Consider the following 19,775-nt stretch of genomic DNA (forward strand, 5'->3'; position numbering starts at 1 on the left):
GGGCACTGCAGATGCAGCCCACATCGCTGCTGACACCGATCTCTTCCCCCTCCGCTGTTCTGATCGGTACAGAGAGGGGGAGGGAGGAACCGGCGTCATAACATGACGCCGGTTTGTTTACAAGTGATCACTCCGTCATTTGATCCGTGATGCGGACCCGGCGGTCACGGATGCTCTCGAGTGCGCGCCCCAGGGGGCGCGAGAGCGGAATTCTGGGAGGACGTCATATGACGGCCTCCCAGAGTTAAGAAACTGCCCTGTAGCCGTCATTCGGCTATAGGGCGGTTATTAAGTGGTTAATAAAATTCCTATTAATTCACCTTGTACTCTCTTGCTACCACATACTTCATGTAAAGTCCCAACGTCCCCCTTGTTCCCCTTGTTCCCCCCTTTTTTTGAACACATTTTTTTTTAACCGCTTGCCATCCCTTTTTTTTTTTTTTTTTAAAGTGGAAGTAAACCCTGATAGGTTTACTTCCTCTTTTGCTCCCTGCAAATTAAAAGCATAATGAGCTAGCCCTTTATATGACACTTACCTGCAAATGAATCCATCGCTGTCCCCTGTGCAGACTGCATCCATCTTCGCCACTCTGGGGGCTTCTGGCTCTGTGACTGGCCGGAGCCACATGACGTCACTCCTGCTCATGTACGCCGGAGCCGTCAGTAACAGCACACGCTGGGGAAGAAACGGCATGGAGGTACGTTGCTTCACACGCATGCCCCGATTACATCATCGGTGCACTACAAGTAAAATATCTCCTAAACGGCGCATGTTTAGGAGATATTTCCACTACCTATAGGTAAGCCTTTGTCTAGGCTTACCTATAGCTAAAAGTCAGGAGGGAGGGTTTACAACCACTTTAAAGAAAAAGATCACTTTTTTTGATCATTTGCTTTTAAGGGTAAAGAAGAGATTTGGGGTCTTTTTGACCCCAGATCTCTCAATAAAGAGGACCTGGCACCCTTAATTCTATTACAAGGGATGTTTACATTTTAGATTTGGACATTTCACAAATTTTATGATCACATTTATCATCATTGGATTTGTTATATATATATATATATATATATATACATATACATATATATACATATACATATATATATATATATATATATATATATATATATACATATATATATATATATATATATATATATATATATATATATATATATATATATACACATATACATATATATATATATATATATATATATATTTTTTTTTTTTTACACATTTATTGTATGTGTTGGTTTAGCGCTGCAAATATTGTTTTCTGGGAGAAGATCCTATGCTTGCACTAGAGATGGAGGAGCAGGTGGTGGTCGCAGAGGTGGGAACATGTTACATGTAGGGATGAGCCGAACACCCCCCTGTTCGGTTCGCACCAGAACCTGCGAACAGACCTAAACTTCGTGTGAACTTTAGAACCCTATTAAAGTCTATGGGACTCGAACGTTCACAATCTAAAGTGCTCATTTTAAAGGGTAAGTTACTGTCCTAAAAAGTGTTTGGGGACCAGGGTCCTGCCCCAGGGGACATGGATCAATGCAAAAAAAAGTTTTAAAAACGGACGTTTTTTCAGGAGCAGTGATTTTAATAATGATTAAAGTGAAACGATAAAAGTGTAATATTCCTTTAAATTTCGTAGCTGGGGGGTATCTATAGTATGCCTGTGAAGGGGCGCATGTTTCTGGTGCTTAGAACTGTCCCTGCACAAAGTGTCATTTGTGCAGGAAAAAAAGTCTTTTAAAATCACTTGCGGCTAAATTGTCGACTCCCCGTAATACAGAGAACACTCAGTGAGTGTTCTCTGTATTAGCCGACAATTCATTCATTCATTGATTAAAAAAAAAAAAAAAAAAAGCGCGGGGGTTCCCCTAAATTCAATTACCAGGCCCTTCAGGACAAGGGCCTCATCCTCACAACCCTGGCCGGTGGTTGTGAGGGTCTGCGGGCGGGGGGCTTATCAGAATCTGGAAGCCCCCTTTAACAAGGGGACCCCCAGATCCCGGCCCCCACCCTGTTTGAAATGGTAAGGGGGTACAAAAGTACCCCTACCATTTCACAAAGAAAGTGTAAAAATGGATAAATAAGACAAACACACTTTTGAAAAATTCCTTTATTAAAAATAAAAAAAATAAAAAAAAGATTCCAGCGGTGCTAATCCACTCTTGCTATACAGCGACGGATCTCCGGGGTCCAGCGAAGGAAAGCCAGGGGTTCCCCAGTGACGTGTGGGTGACCTCGCCCCCTCTGATGTAACGCAGGTTTCCGTTACATCAGAGGGGGCGGGGTCACCCATACGTCACTGGGGAACCCCTGGCTCCCTTCACCAGCGTCAGAGGGGGTGGGGTCAGGTGGCGGGTGGCCCCGCCCTCCTAATATAAGAAACGTCAGCGCTGGGATCTCTGCAGTGTCTCCGCACTGGAGACAGAAGACGGATGTATGGACAGCGCTGGACTGAGAGATCCCCCGTCGCTGGATATGATCATCCATCGCTGGACCCCGGAGATCCGTCGCTGGATAGCAAGAGTGGATTAGCACCGCTGGAATCTTTTTTTTTTTATTTTTAATAAAGGAATTTTTCAAAAGTGTGTTTGTCTTATTTAACCATTTTTACACTTTCTTTGTGAAATGGTAGGGGTACTTTTGTACCCCCTTACCATTTCAAACAGGGGGGGGCCGGGATCTGGGGGTCCCCTTGTTAAAGGGGGCTTCCAGATTCTGATAAGCCCCCCGCCCGCAGACCCTCACAACCACCGGCCAGGGTTGTGAGGATGAGGCCCTTGTCCTTATCAACATGGGGACAAGGTGCTTTGAGGGGTCACAGACCCCCAAAGCATCCTCCCAATGTTGAGGGTATGTGGCCTGGTACGGTTCAGGAGGGAGGTGGGCCGCTCTCTCGTCCCCCCCTCTTTTCCTGCGGCCTGCCAGGTTGCATGCTCGGATAAAGGGTCTGGATTTCTAGGGGGACCCCCGCGTCAATTTTTTTTTTTAATTTGATGCGGGGTTCCCCTTAATATCCATATCAGACCTGAAGGGTCTGGTATGGATATTTAGGGGGACCCCCACGTCAATTTTTTTTTTTATTTGACACAGGGTTCCCCTTAATATCCATGTCAGACCTGAAGGGCCTGGTAATTGAATTTAGGGGAACCCCCACGCTTTTTTTTTTTTTTTTTATCAATGAATGAATGAATTGTCGGCTAATACAGAGAACACTCACTGAGTGTTCTCTGTATTACGGGGAGCCGACAATTTAGCCGCAAGTGATTTTAAAAGACTTTTTTTCCTGCACAAATGACACTTTGTGCAGGGACAGTTCTAAGCACCAGAAACATGCGCCCCTTCACAGGCATACTATAGATACCCCCCAGCTACGAAATTTAAAGGAATATTACACTTTTATTGTTTCACTTTAATCATTATTAAAATCACTGCTCCTGAAAAAACGTTAGTTTTTAAAACTTTTTTTTGCATTGATCCATGTCCCCTGGGGCAGGACCCAGGTCCCCAAACACTTTTTAGGACAGTAACTTGCATATTACCCTTTAAAATGAGCACTTTAGATTTCTCCCATAGACTTGTATAGGGTGTTCCGTCTTTTCGAATTTGCTGCGAACAGCCCAAATTGTTCACTGTTCGCTGAACAGGCGAACAGGCAATGTTCGAGTCGAACATGAGTTTGACTCGAACTCGAAGCTCATCCCTAGTTACATGTTTGACCCTAGGGATGAACTCGGTGTTCGACTCAAACGTATGTTTGACTCAAACACGGGCCGTTTGTCGAATTCAGAATTTTGTGGACCGTTCGCACCAAATTCGTGTGGCACGAACAGCCCACAATGCACTACGCCATCGCAGTGCATTGCTGGTTCATGCCTGTGGCCAATTATCGCTCAGGGGGTTTAGTACACGCCCCACACTATATAAGGCTGCCAGCGCGGCGGCCTTGTGTAGTGTGTTCCGGTGTGCAGGGAAAGAGCTAGATAGGCAGGGACAGTGTGTTCTTTCCTCAGGCATCTTAAAGTTAAAGTGGTGTTGTGTGCTTCCAGCACAGTATACACCTGTCTCTACCCTTTATTGCTGGTGTTCTCTAATACAGGCATCTGCAGGAGTTAGTGGGTGTTGTGTGCCTCCAGCACAGTAAACACCTGAAGATACCCCTTATTGCTGGTGTTGTCTGTTGCATATCTTGCATATTAGCCTTTAAAATGAGCACTTTTGATTTCGAACGTTCGAGTCCAAAAGACTTTAATAAAGTTCTGAAATTCGGACGAATTTTAGGTCTGTTTGAAGGTTCTGGTGCGAACCGAACCGGAGGGTGTTCAGCTATTCCTATTTGACCCTAAAAATTGATGAAACCTGTAACATGTTCCCAAAAGTGAACTGATCCTTTAAAGTTGAAACCAAACTTAAAGCGGGATTCCGCTGACCTATAATTTTCTTTTTTTGTGTCTCATTGATATACGTTTATACTATTATTCTATCACTCACTTCTTGCTGGTTTTATATCCCTTGCTTGCCGAGTTCGTCTGTGAGGTAAAGTTATAAAAATTCCTCCCAGCGGTTTCCATTTTGCTTGTGGGCATTTGAAGCCCACAAGCACTGATTTCATGGATGCAGTGAATGCTGTGCTCCCAGCATTCACCGCTCGATCCCGCAAATGCTCAGTGATATCAGTGAGCAGCGCCGTAGAATTTCGGGTTGCCATCACAATGGGCGTCGTCGTCACGTGACCGGCGTCTTCCTTCCAAAATCTCACGAGATTTCGGCATGACGGCGTCCCCCACTGATTCTTGGGAAGAATCTAACAAAGCTCCCAGGGGTCTTTGCGAAGCCGGGGAAAGGCAATAAACACGCCTACTCCCACGGTAGGAGAGCCCGGAAATCATTATAATTACTGCTAAAAGGTAATTACTGCATAATAATTTTTTTTAAAGGTCATTTCAGCATCTATGGTCCAAAGTGATTTAAATAACATTAAGTTGCAATTTTGAGTACAAAACCGATTTAAATCGGACCTTCAGTCATTTTTCATCTTTCCATCTATTAAATCTTCTTCCCTTGTTGTTTTAACTTTGGATAGTAAAACATTTATGTTTTTGCCAGTAAATACCTTATACAGCCCACTTCATGTTTCTTGTCTGGAAAAAAGCCTAGGATTATGACATCTTCAGAGAAGCCTACCCTACCCACACCTAACAACTGTATTTTCATTTTCTCCATCAGCTCCCCGCGCCCCCCTCCCCCCCCACAGTTATTACCTTTTGTTTCCACATGACCCTCCCTTCTAGATTGTAAGCTCTAATGAGCAGGGCCCTCCGATCTCTCCTGTATTGATTTGTATTGTAAGTGTACTGTCTGCCCTGTTGTAAAGTGCTGTTCAAACTGTTGGTGCTATATAAATCCTGTATAATAATAATGTACAGCTCTCTCTCTCTCACTCTCCTGAGAGTTTAGAAGGAAGGGAGGGGGGAGAAGGCATAAGAGGGCCAATGAGAGGGGCAGAGCTCGAGGCGTGCCTCTGTGTGTCTGTGTAAATTCAGTAAGTGAACAGGCAGCAGCTTCAGTTGCCCAAAGTTAAAATGGTTGCAGCCAGACTTAGTCAACTTATATATAAAATAATATGAAAAGTGGTTGGAGGGAAGCTTCAGAATGGCAAAGATGTTTTTATTACAAATTATGTGAGCAGACTGCAGTTCCTCTTTAAAGAAAAGGTTTTGTCTCACTTTCTACTTTAAAGTGGTTGTAAACCCTTACAAACCACTTTGACCTACAGGTAAGCCTAGATTAAGGCTTACCTGTAGGTCCAAGCAATATCTCCTAAACCTATATGGTTTAGGAGATATTTGCCCGAAAACGGGCACCGCTGTCTACGGCGCATGCGCCGTAGACAGCGGCGCGCAGGCGCACTGAGCGCGGCATTTCCAAGAATGGAGCTGCCGCGCGTGTCGACTCCCGTGCGCATGCGCGGGAGTGACGTCATCGCGGCTTCGCCGAATGACAGTGGCGGAGCTGCGAGATCCCACCAACAAGATGGATGCGGCGGACTACAGGGGACAGCGGCGACTTCGCTGGCTCCTGTGTCAGGTAAGTGACACATAATGGGCTACTATGCGATGCATAGTAGTCCATTATGATTTGCCTTTGCAGGGAATGAAAGAGGAAGTAAACTCATCAGGGTTTACTTCCTCTTTAATAGATTGATTGAACCCCCCCTTCTCTCACAGTAGTTGATCCCTAAAATACAACTAGCCCCGTGACCAGGTGGATCTCTCTCTCTCTCTCTATAGATAGATAGATAGACCAAGCTGAACTATATATATATATATATATATATATATATATATATATATATATGTATATATATATATATATATATATATATATATATATATATATATATATATATATATATACACACATTTACATACATTGTTCAGCTTGGTCTTCGGAAAAATGGCGGCCAGCGGTGGACAGAATGCAGCTCCGGCTGCATTAAGCAGACATGTAGGTAGAGCGGTGGGTAAGCTCTAGTGACGGGAAGTGAGAGCAGTGATCTGGAGAGGTTTGGATCTCTATTGGTGTGTAGTTTGGCGCCAGAAGGGTGAGGTAAAGTCCGGTGTGTGGAGGGTCCGCGGTGACTGAGCGGGGTGTCCCGGCCTTCCAGTCGTGGATCGGGAGGTGAGGTGATCAGGCTGGCGGGGCTGACACTGAATGGCGCTTTCTGAGCGGATGGTGGACATGTATGGACAAGTCAGTGACAGGAGGGGGAGGGGCAGTGTGTCTATACTGGGGTACATCTAGAGAAGGTCGGGGGATCCAGACATTGTGACTGAAAGTGTCCTCATCTATCGATCTTCAGTGGCAGACTTGGATTTCATTACAAGCTGACTTACATTGTATGTATCTCCCTCCTGTGCAGTCACTTAAAGCAGAACTCTGGGCATGATACAAATGTCCACCCCCCCTATAAAGAATATAATGCTGCTTACATTCAATACAAGACAAATGCACCTAAGTCTTCTTATAGGCTTTTTTTTTTTTTCAATTAAAATAAAAAAGAGGTTATACTTGGTGTGTGTGCAATGATATTGCACAGATAACTGTTCTTTGGCGCTGTCAGTGTGGGGCGCTCTCTAGACTCCAATCTGGTAACGATCACCTACAAAGCACTGATGTGGTTCAGAGCCCTGCCATTGCTCAGCACTTCCCCCATCTCTTAAGACTCATTGAGGACTGCTTCACACCTGTGCTGTTTGCTTTTCATCTGTTTTGCACAGAATTGTTATGCATTATGTGTGCGTGGATGTGTGTATGTATGTGTGTGTATGTGTATATATATATATATATATATATATATATATATATATTTTCTAACCACTTCAGCCCGGGAAGGCTTTACCCCCTTCATGACCAGGCCATTTTTTACTATACGGCACTGCATTACTTTAACTGCTAATTGCACTGTTGTGTGTCGTACCTAACTAAGATTGATGTCCTTTCTTTTGGTGGTATTTAATCATCTCTGCGGTTTTAATTTTTTTGCTCTAGAAAGAAAAGACTGGGGGAGGGCGGAGGACACAGATAGCAGGGCTGTGGCTGACGGAATCACACAAACAGACCACGGTGTCAGGTCTCCGCAGCCATGACTATTGCAGTCTGTTTGCATAGGGGAGGGCATAGCTAGGCAGGATCAGCTAGATATATCAGGTGATACGGGGGGGGAGGTCCAAATGACACAGCACAAGCACTGTGCTATATAACATGCTTTATAGCAGGGATATGCAATTAGCGGACCTCCAGCTGTTGCAAAACTACAAGTCCCATCATGCCTCTGCCTCTGGGTGTCATGCTTCTGGCTGTCAGTCTTGCTATGCCTCATGGGACTTGTAGTTCTGCAACAGCTGGAGGTCCGTTAATTGCATATCTCTGCTTTATAGGAATAGGATCAGGTTAACAAAGGCTTTTAAGCTTTGACATTAAAACCTGGAAGCTGATTGGTTTCTATGCACAGCTGCACCAGATTTTACACTCTGCAGTTTTAGTGAATCAACCCCCACAGTGTCAGCAAAGCCTTTTTTTTTTTTTTTCCTTTCTGCTGCTCCTGCTTGCAAGAACCACACATAACTTACATTTTCCATCTGTTCTCGACTTTGGTCACCTCACTCTATTTGAACCTAACCTGCTAGCAGCTGTCTGGGATTCATAAGAATCTGAGGCCTTACCTTGAGCTTATGTTACCTTACTGCCATGAAGTTGCAACATGTCTGATTCCAGGCACAGGGAGACAGCCCCCTATACTGTGTGCCCCCAGGTTATGTTCTGCAACTGCCGGGTGCCTGCTGACACTGCCGACACTCCAGACTAGAATCAAGTTGCCCTCTGTTATTTTTTTTTCCTCTTTAGTACTCTAGCTCTTTCATATTTGACTGCGGATGCTTGAACCTTGGATAATTGGGTGTGAGAGGCATATCCCAAGCATGTAAACAATTTCACTCTCTGCTCAAACTAATATTCTTACCTCCAGCCTTTTTGTGTCACCACATGGATTAGCAGATCTCCATCAAGCCCTTTTGGATCTTCTGGATCAAGGTTTTATTGCACTAGTTCTTGTGGCAAATCTGTTATTTGGGTTTTACTCCAGCCTTTTCATTGTTCTCATATGGAATGGGAGCAGCTGTCCCATTTTGGATCTCAAAGCTCTGTATGTCCTCCTGTGGGTACAGAAATTCCAAATAGGCTCCACAAAAGCCATTATTTCCCTTACCATCTTTCAGGACAGCGCCTTGAGAGAGAGGCGCCACCCACTTGTCAGGAAACGCACCTCCACCAATCTTTAAAAGGAGCCTCCTTCCCACTTATCACCAGTTTGTTTCCTCCAGAAGGGAACACACAGTGGGGAGTTAGATGCTCTTAAGGTGCTGCCCTGAGAGGCCAGGCTCCCTTTTCCACCGTTTTACCTACCTCAGAGAGCCGGTTCCTCCCACTCCACAGGCTGCTGCAGAGTCAGTTGGATGGGCTCCTTCTCCCTAGTCAGTGCTCGGGGAGTGCCAGGACTGCTCCAGGGGTCACCACTCCCAGGCGGGTAGCATTAGGCATGCAAACGCTTGTTTTTTCCTGACGCCATCGCCATTTTGGGAAGGGCAGTCAGAAGAACTGCATCCGCTAGAAGTGAGGTAACCAGAAAAGGGGCGGCATCAGACAAGCAGGCCCTGGGCGTCATTTACGTCAGCGCAGGGGGGGGGGGGGGGGGAGGAATAAGTCTGGTGCCAATATTTCCGTTTTGCCACATGCATCGTGCTGCAGCACCAGCAATCGACTCGGGAACCCCAGCAAGTGGGACAGGCACGGGCAACAGCAAGGCCCAGGTAAGGAGCAGACTGATGTTCTGCTCTTTTACTATGGGGTCTTTCTAGCTCTCTTCTCCCTAGTTATTAGTGGGATATGAGTGTTTTTCCCCCCTGGTGGTGGGGGCTGTCTGGGCACAGGAGACTGGTGTTTGTTTCTCACTGTGCACCTGTGGTGAGCCTCTTGAATGAGTTTCAGGCTTACTCAGAACGATTGTTTTGTTTGTTTCCCTTATGGCAGGCCAAGAGCTCTGACCCAGGAATTAAAAAGAAATGTCCTTCATGTAAAACTAAATTACCTGAAGGCTGGAAAAAGACTTTATGTCCAGCATATATTGACTCTTTTGTGAAGGAAGAAGCTTCTTCTGCATGCAGCGATTTGATCGCATCTGTCAAAAAGGAGCTGGATGCCACCATTCAATCCTTTCAATCTTCGCTTACAAATCCATCCTCAAGTCAGCCAACTACCTCACAATCTTCTCAAGGCTCACTGTTGGTCCCAGCAGTGAAGGCAGAAGGGGGTCCTCTGAACCAGGAAGGGTCTTCTCCCTTACATTCTAATGAAGAATCATATGGGGAAGAGCTGGAGAATACTCCCTCCAAATACAAATTGTCTTTGGAGCAAGTAGACAGACTCTTGAGGGCAATTTATGCTACTTTAGGACTAGAGGAAGAGCGCAAAGAATTGTCTTTGCATGACAAGATGTATGCAGGACTCGGCGAGCCCAAAACTCGTACCTTTCCAGTCCACACAGTAATTGCTAAGGCAATTAAAAAAATAATGAACTGATCCTGAAAGAACCTTTCTTCCCAAAATCTCACAAGAAGGTTTCTTTTTGATGAAGACCCAGCGGCTCTCTGGAATAAAGGTCCAAAACTCGATGCAGCCTTTTCTTGGGTGTCAAGATAAACCGATTTGGCATTTGAAGATATTGGGAACTTAAAAGACCCCATGGATAAAAAAGATGGATCATCAACTGAAGAGGGCTTGGCAATCCATCATGGGTGACCTCAAGCCAGCAATGCCAACTGCTTGCGTCTCCAGGAATATGGAGTATTGGCTGGGTGAGCTTAAGGCTCACATAATAGCTGATTCTCCTAAGAAGGAAATCCTTGATTCTTTTTCAACCTTGTCAGCGGCTGTAGCCTATGTCTCAGATGCATCAGCAGAATCTATTAGGATGACAGAAAATGCCTCAGCCCTTTCTAATTCAGTCAGAAGGACTCTGTGGTTAAACCCCTGGCCGGGGGAGGCAGCATCTAAAAACAAACTATGCAGGGTCCCCTTCCATGGGGATTTATTGTTCAAAATGGTGCAGACAAAGGCTTGTCAGTCAGCACGCTTAAAGTAACCACATTGGGAGTCTTTCTGAATAGACCAATCTCTTCTGAGCCCTTAGTTACAAGCTTTTTCAAGGCGCTTACTAGATCCAGACCAGCTCCAGTTATGCACTAATTGGGATCTATCAGTGATCCTACAAGCTCCTTGCAAAGGAACCTTTTGAACCACTGCAAGCAATTTCACTGAGGAATCGTACGACTTTATTTTTGGTTGCAATAACATCAGCAAGGAGAATTGGTGAGCTGCACGCCCTATCGGTTAAACCCTTTTTATCCATCTACACGGATAGAATTATACTTAAAACTGATCTGGAGTTTTTGCCAAAGGTAGCGTCAGCCCACAACACATCGCAGGAGATAATCCTACCAACATTTTTGCTCAAATCCTTCAGGGGAGAAAGAAAGCCAATTCCATAATGTGGATGTAAGAAGGACTTTATTACATTATCTTGAAGTAACAAAGTCTTTGGACTCTTTGTACTTTTTTTCTGGAAAAAAGGATCACCAAACATCGTAGGAGTCAATAGCTAGATGGCTTAAAACCAGTATTCTAGCAGCCTACTCTGTCGGGCTATCTCCCCCTGCTGGGAATTAAAGCACATTCTATCAGGGCTCAAGCCACTGCATGGGCAGAAATAGCTGGTGCCACCCCAGATCAAATTTGTAAGGCGGCTACGTGGTCAAGTTACCTAACATTTGTCCATCATTACAGACTGGATCTTCTGTCAGCAAGCGGGTAGGCTTTTGGCAGAAAAGTCTTGCAGGCTGTGGTCCCTCCCTAGTGGGCAAGTCTTGTTTATTCTCAAAGATGCTGTCCTGAAAGACGTTAAGGGAAAAATCAAGTTAGACTTGCTGGTAACTTGTTTCTCAGGAGTCTTTCAGGACAGCAGCAACCCACCCTTATTATTTTAAATTATTTATGCTGTTACTAACCATATTCTGATTATGTGTTCCAGCCTGGGCTGGAGGTTCTCTACTACTACTACTAGCACAGGTGAGAAGGAGCCTCCTTTTTAAAGATTGATGGAGGTGTGTTTCCTGACAAGTGGGTAGAGCCACTCTTTCAAGGTGCTGTCCTAAAAGACTCCCGGAAAACAAGTTACCGGTAAGTCTAAAGACCAATACACGCTATCCGATTTTCTGATGATTTTAATCTTCAGATTTACCAAAACCATATAATATGAGGTCAAACCTTAGGAGTTTCAATTTGTATGCAATCAGGCAGGCCCTTGCACTACATAGTTTTGGTAAATATGAAGACAAAAATCGGCAGAAAATCTGATAGTGTGTATGGGACTTTACTTGACTTTTCCTACCTTTCTGGCCTTGGGATAATTGAGGATGCTTATAATTCTGTTGCTATCTTTCCAATGCATCATCAATTCCTCCTCATTGCTCTGTGCCCTCTACACTACCAGTTTACCACTGCCTTTTGCGCGTTTGCCTGCATCTTTGGTATCCATCAAGGTGCTTTGATGTGGTCTCTTGGTATCCCCATTGTGGAATACTTAGATTACTTTATGTTGAGAAAACCGTATGGGGAACTGTTAGCCAATGTGTTTTTTTTAACTGCCCAGACATTTCAGTGATTTCTGATGGATCTCAAACCTTCAGAAGTTGTAGCTGGAACTGACTCATTGTTTGTTTGAAGAACTTGGATTTAGTCTTGGACACAGCTCAGGCCAGAGTGTTCTCTAGTCTAGTAGTACTATGGTGTAGGACATGTAGATCCATTTTATAGACAGACCAATTCATTTGTTGCTGATGAGTAGGTTGTCTCTCGCTTGGTGGTGCAAACATCTAGCTGTAGAGTCAGAGGCTGCTCTTACTACCCTTTTTAGTGGATCCTCGTGGTGAATACCAACCTGAGTCATCCAATCTGGATTCAATTGGGAAATGCCATGTCAGTGGCACACATCCATCATCTAGGAGGAACCAGAAGTTCCTCCCAGAAAGTTAGACCAGATCCTGCCCTATGCAAAACTTCACCTTCCAGCCCCGTACATCCCAGGTGTAGACAATTGCCAGCCAGATTTCCTCAACCAGCATTATGGGTAGGTAGACCCTTCACTCGGGTCTTCCAGGACCTGTGTACAGGTAGGGGATGCTGTATTTGGACCTCCTGGCCTCCAAGTTCAACAAAAAGCTTGACCAGTGTTTTTTTTTTTTTTTTTTTTTTTCTCTTAAACCCCCCAGCCCCCCCCCCCCCCCCGCTCCATGGCATCTCTACACCCTAATCTCTGTCTTCCCTCCCCTGTAACTAATTCTTTGTCAGGTTTGTGAGACCAAGATCAAGAGCATTCAGATAATCCCCTTTGTTCTTCACTGGCACAGGTGGATGTGGTATGCTGACCTCTTAAGACTCCTGGCAGATACTGGATGGGTGTTGCCAAATGGTCATGATCTTCTGTCCTGAGGACTGATTTGCCCTCCTGCTTTATGGTTGGCATGAACAGGTTCTGAGGGACAGGGGCTGCTTATGCCCTTTCTACTGTTTCAGTTGCTCTTTTACTCTTTAAGAACCTTTATTCAGGGAATACATGTTGATCCACCCATCTGTGGGATCTGAATCTGGTTCTCTTGGTGCTTAACCGCTTGAGATCCGCGCTATAGCCGAATGACCTGCTTTGCCAGGACTACGTCTATTGACGTCGTCCTGTGCACGAGCAACCTGCTCGGCACACTCTGTGATCAGCGAGTCTGAGACTCGCCTGATCACGGATCGGAGCAAGGGGTCGATCCTTTACCACGTGATCAGCTGTCAGCCAATGACAGCTGATCATGTGATCACAACAGAGCCGGTAATCGGTTATTTTTCCTCCTCGCGCTGCGCGAGGAGACAAAAAAAGCCGATCACCGGCGGCCGTGAGAGGGACTTCGGTCCTGATCACGGCCAAGTCATCAGTGCAACCTACTTATAGTAAAAGTGCCACCCATCAGTGCCCACAGTGCCACCCATCAGTGCCCACAATCTGCCTCAACAACAGTGCTGCACCTCATGCCACATATCTGTGCCCATTGGTGCCGCCTTATCTGTGCCTATCGGTGCCCACCAGTGCCGCCTCATCAGCGCAAAATTTTATAACAATGATTTTTTATTTTGCATCTTTTTTTGTCTTAGCAAAAAATAAAACTCCCAGATGTAATTAAATACCACCAAAAGAAAGCTCTATTTGTGGGAATAAAATGATAAAAATTTCATTTGGGTACAGTGTTGTATGACCTCGCAATTGTCATTCAAAGTGCATCAGCGCTGAAAGCTGAAAATTGGTCTGGGCAGTAGGGGGGTTTAAGTGCCCAGTAAGCAAGTGGTTAAGAAACTACCAGGTGTTTTTTTTTTTTTTTTTACCAATTATACATTCCTCTGTCACCCACTGGTTGCTTTATCCTGCAATGTAGGGCTTGAACATCCCAGGTCGCAATAGCGACTAGAAATTGTCCTGATGCCTGTATTTGTCAGCCGCTCGCATCCGCCTCCCGCTTGTTGGCTGCGCTATAGCCGAAAGATGGTTACAGCGCAGTCATCCAGTTCTGGGAGGACATCAAATGACGTACCCCACATGCATAATGTACGCTCTGTGATCGCTGCTGTGTCTTTATTTACTTAGCAAAAAATTACCCAGTGATGATTAAATACCACCAAAAAGAGCTCCATTTGTGTGAAAAAAAGATAAAAATGTCATTGGCACATTGTGACATGACCATGCAACTGTCATTCAAAGTCTGACAGTGCTGAAAATTGGCCTGGGCAGGAAGGGGTTAAAAAACGGGCTTCCAACTTTTTTTTTTTTTTTTTTTTTTTTTAATGCTGGCCGCTACATTCAAAGCAAATTTGTCAAGCCATGCTGTAAGACAACAAATATGGTTTGCATGGGCACAAAGTCCCGGTGAGAACCAGAACTTCCTTTTTACCCAAGTCCGTTACTACGGTAGCTCTTAACTCAACCAGGACATTGTTCTTCTGTTCCTCTGTCTGGCTTCAGTTTAGCAAAAGGAAATTTCCTTCCATTGTCTGGATGTGGCTTTGCTTGAAGAATCTATAACTGGGTACACACTGACCGAAAATCGTCTGGTTCAGCAGGAACCGGACAACTTTCAGGTAGTGTGTACAGCTGTCTGTCCTAATAGAAGTGGCTCTAACAACTGGCTTTTGTCAAAGGAACATGCTAGAAAACCAGAATCCGATCATCCTTGTATTCTGATGGCGTATCAACATTGCTTGTGTTGGTACATCATGGTTTGTTTCTGTGCTTGGTTTTTTCCTTCAGCCTGTTGGTTGAACAAAGAGGGTGGATTTGATTTAAATCACCAGTAAAAAGGCTTGATTTTATATCAACTTGATTTTAAATCATAATTTTTAAAGAGCAACTGTCACCTCTGACCTGCTGTTGACTCACCGACAGTCCTATTCACTTTAATGGGGCGGCAGTGACACAACAAGGTGAGGAAGGTGGCGGCAGCAGGTAAGTGGATGCCCGCTAACAGGCGATGCCATGATGGATCTGAAATGTCACTTACCACTTGAGACCCGCAATACGTCTATTGACGTCATGGGGTTTCGCTGGTTATATCTAAATGATGCCTGAGTCCACAGACATCATTCAGATATTGCCGTTTTCAGCCGGCGATTCCCTACACCATAAGAACGATCATAGCGGCTGTTCCGCCGCTTGACCGTTCTTGTGGCGGGAGGGGACGCCCCCGCCCTCCGGTGCTTCTACGGACTCACCGTTTCCATCGGTGAGTCGGTCACAGGATCCGCCGGCCCCAGCATGTGATCATAGAGATTTCCGGCGGACTAGATTGTCCCCGGAGTCTCTATGATCATTCGGAGGCCGGGCGCGATGTTATGACGTCACGCCCGGCCTCGGTATTCAAATTAACGGCGCCAATCTGGCTAGGAAGCCATGATCGTTTATTTATTTTTTTTTTTTAATTCTTCCCAGCCTAGAGGTGAGAGATGGGGTCTTATTGACCCCATATCTCACTGTAAATAGGTCCGATCGTGCCATATTCCTATTACAAGGGATGTTTACATTCCTTGTAATAGGAATAAAAGTCATACATTTTTTTTTTTAAGTGTAAAACTAAAAAAAAAAAAAAAAAAAAAAAACTTTAAAGCGCCCCTGTCCCCGTGAGCTCGCACACAGAAGCGAACGCATATGTAAGTCCCGCCCACATATGAAAACGGTGTTCAAACCACACGTGAGGTATCGCCGCGAACGTTCGAGCGAGAGCAATAATTCTAGCCCTAGATCTCCTCTGTAACCCAAAACATGTAACCAGTAAAAAAATTTAAAGCGTCGCCTATGGGGATTTTTAAATACCAAAGTTTGGCGCCATTCCACGAGCGCGTGCAATTTTGAAGCGTGACATGTTGGGTATCTATTTACTCGGCGTATCCTCCTCTTTCACATTATGCAAAAAAATTGGGCTAACTACTGTTTTTTTTTTTTTTTTTTTTTTTTTAAGCATGAAACTGTTTTTTTTCTGAATGACCGCCATTGTATTCTCTAGGGTCTTTGCTAAAAGAACATATATAATGTTTGGGGGTTCTATGTAATTTTCTAGCAAAAAAATTTGGAATTTTACATGTAGGAGAGAAATGTCAGAATTGGCCTGGGTCTGAAGTGGTTAAATGTAAGGACTCATTCTTGTTAGTAGTTAGAATATTTAATATTTACAAACAAAATGAAAGTTTGCTGTTTAGAATTGTAAAACCGCAATATCGGGAACCAATTCAATCATATAGTTTGTAGTTACATAGATTTGCAAAACAAGGGGATAAAAGAATATTCCTGAACTTTTTTTTTTTTTCTCAAGGTTACTGTGACATTGTGTGAATGCATCCAATGCACTGCATGTTACCTGAGCTGGCAGAGCTTGGATTAATTGAATCAGTTTACCAAAAATATAATTATTGCAAAATATACAGCCTCATGCAGCATAACTAAGCTCCATTTCATGTTTAAACTAAATGATTAATGTAACTTAAATAGAAAAACTATCTTTTTAGATAGAATTTTTTTTATCCAAAAGCATTTTATTAAAATTAAATTTGAAAAAAATAGATTTAAATCAGATTATTATTATTATTATTATTATTATTATTTTTTTTTTTAAATCATTGATTTATATCAATGGTAAGGCCGGTAGCCTGGTACTGGCCTTATCACTCAGCCACTGCTTGACTAATTCCCTCTTTGTCGTCCTGGGTGGATCCCAAAAGGATGCATCAGCATCTTTTTCTGCCATTTCCAGGTGACTTGGGCAGATCGTCATTTATGGTCTCAAGGATTGGATTCCACCCTTTCCTGTCAAGGTGCGCACTCCTAGACCTGGAATTGCTTTTTGGGCTTTTCAACATCCGGCAACTATTTCTCAAATTTGCAAGACTGCCACCTGGTCTTTTGGTCACACTTTTTCCAAGTTCTACCAGGCAGACGTTTTGGCCCTACATAGTACCCACAATCTGCCAACCACAGGTGCAGTGCTTTGCAGGCATATAGTAAAAGGACAAAATCATAAAGGCAAGGTTTTTTTTATTTATTTTTTATTTTTTTTACCTGCAATTTTTTTTTATTTTTTATAAAAAGGTGAAAAAAAAAAAAATTTCTTTTGCATGTTATGATCTTCCTTAATGGGGTAATGTGTTAAATTATGAAAGAAAATACATTTGTTATCTAACATAACAATGCTGTGTATATACTGTGTGTCTTTATTGAAGCATCTTGTAAATGTCAAATCTCTGGTCTGCAGATGAAGAATAAAGTGTAAATCCAGCATGCCAAAAAAACCAACCTATCCTTTGCCACGATCAGAATGCCTGTGTGCCATTTGTCGGGAGGTTTTGTTGGAGCCAGTGACGCTGCCATGCAGTCATACTTTGTGCCATCCCTGTTTCCAGAAGACTGTGGAGCAAGCTAGCCTGTGCTGCCCTTTTTGTAGGTTGCGAGTTTCCACCTGGGCTCGTCATAGTACACGCTCAGGAACACTAATCAACAAGGAACTTTGGGAAATCATTCAGCGTCAGTATCCAGAGGAGTGCAATCGCCGTGCTTGTGGATTAGACACTGAAGTTGATGAACTTGAAGATGGTGAGCCTTTTTACATTCACTTTTTTCATTGCTAGCCTTGTTTCCCCTCTGATGCTAGAGCAATGTAAAGGGAACAAATGAGAAAACTCAGGAGGGAATTAGAGGCTGTAAACTTCTCGTGTAATTTTGTACCTATAGGTACTGTAAGTATCTCCTAAACATGCTCCGTTTAGGAGATATTTACTGTATACTGTGCCAATGATGTCATTGGCACATGCGCTCTGAAGGAACGACTGCCGGTGCAACTAACGATTATTTTCATAATCGATTAGTTGGCCGATTTATTGTTTCGATTAATCAGGTAATAACCTTAAAGTGTATTGTATAATTTAGTTATTATGTAAAGTTTGAAATAAAAGGCAATTTTTTCCTAAATATCTATATGCAGTGGTAAATATAGATAACCAACTATATGGTTATGGAACAAAATTTCTAATTCTCTCCAGAGAAGAGATTTACTGTATATACAATTTAAGGTTGAATCTGGTAAATATCATCGGACTCGGATCACAAATTTTTTTATTTAAAGGAAAAAAAAATGAAAGACTTTTGCAGCTTTTCGGACAGAACTGTAATATATTATGTATGACAGACTCCCTTGTCATAGACTGCTGATAAAAACTCCCTGTGCCTACTGTCACTTATGCTGCCCATACAAAAACAATTTCTTCCTTCAAAAAAAAAATTTAATTTTAAGAACGTTTTGTTGATTTTCTAAATGTTAGTGGAGTGGTCAAATCGACGTTCTTTTTTTGACCACTTTGATGGGAAAATTTGAAGGAGCAGAACAGAATACTTCTTGTTCAGAGGAATTTTCAGACAGTGTATGTGCTAACCGAATGTTAAAAGCAAGTGAAATTTTCAAATTACATTCTTTCAGCGATTTGTACAAGGATTTTTCGTAATAAAATATTCTCGTCTGAAAATCCATACGTGTATGGCCAATATAAGGCACGGTTCACACCTATGCAGTTAGCTTTGTTGGGCAGATTAAAAAAACGCCAATTGCCGCAACAACGCACTGCATGCTTTTCTGCAGCTTCTCCATTGAAGTACATTGAACCAAAAGATAGCACCATTTTGCATTGAAACAAAGTCCTTGACCCTTTCCAAATACGCAGCGGCTGAAAAAAAAGCATAGATGAGAATGTGTCCCATAGGAAACCATGTTAAATGAATGTTAGTGGAATGATGTTACTCTGGAGTCCATGTCCCCGGAAGGAAGCCAGGCGTAAATGGATGCGGCCTGCAGTGGGCACGACACGGTCTTCTTTTGCTGCTAAGTGACAGATAATGTGCTAGTATGCCATGCATACTAGAACATTCTGCCTTTTAAAGAGAAAAATAAAAAAAAATAAACAGAGTACATGCTTTTTAACCAATTTATCAGGATTGCGGCGGACAGATTGGACATTTTAGACACTATTTTGGGACCATTGACATTTATACAGCTATCAGAGCTAAAAAATAGCCACTGATTACTGTGTAGATGTCACTGGCAGGGAAGGGGTTAAACGCTAGGGGCCGATCATGGGGTTAAATGTTCTAACTGTAGGGGGTTGGGCTACCACTGACATGACAGATCACTGTTCCCAACAGTCATGTTACTAGACAGAACAGGGAAATTCCTTGTTTACATAGACATTTCTCCGTTCTGCCTCTCCTCGCCATGATCGCAGGCCGCAGGTGGACATTGAGTCAACCGGCACACTCCCGATGTCCTGCTTTTGCAGCCTGACATACAGGTACGTCAGTTTGCACAGGCATGCCATTCTGCCGACTTATATCGGCGTGAGCCAGTTGTCAATCGGTTAATAGCGATGTATGATGTAGCGTGAAGGTCCATTCAAAAGTTTGTGCTTAAAATGCATGCAATGTTAAAGTATATGCGACTCCTTCGCCCTGCAAAACGCATTCAGTTTAACATAGCTTTTCATATAAGCCTTTTATGTTGCTATTGAAAACCTACTGTATATC

At 43.5% G+C, this 19,775-nt stretch overlaps 1 protein-coding gene across 2 annotated transcripts in view; it reads left to right on the forward strand.

Moving 5' to 3' along the window:
* Positions 1–6,546: 6,546 nt before the first annotated feature.
* The window catches only part of RNF168 (ring finger protein 168), a 31,748-nt gene continuing 18,519 nt past the window's right edge, over positions 6,547–19,775 (forward strand). The window contains exons 1-2 of one of the 2 annotated variants that reach the window (XM_077488585.1): positions 6,547–6,694; positions 17,461–17,798. In XM_077488585.1, the coding sequence (XP_077344711.1) occupies positions 17,486–17,798 (313 nt within the window). In that variant the 5' untranslated portion in view covers positions 6,547–6,694; positions 17,461–17,485. Of the gene's footprint in view, positions 6,695–6,778; positions 6,913–17,460; positions 17,799–19,775 lie in introns of those variants that run through there. The other variant, XM_077488586.1, reaches the window with a different exon arrangement.

The sequence above is a fragment of the Lithobates pipiens genome, unplaced genomic scaffold (genome assembly GCF_037356315.1).
Source record: "Lithobates pipiens isolate NorthernLeopardFrog02 unplaced genomic scaffold, aLitPip1_a1.2 Scaffold_18, whole genome shotgun sequence".
In the NCBI taxonomy this organism is placed as follows: Eukaryota; Metazoa; Chordata; class Amphibia; order Anura; family Ranidae; genus Lithobates; species Lithobates pipiens.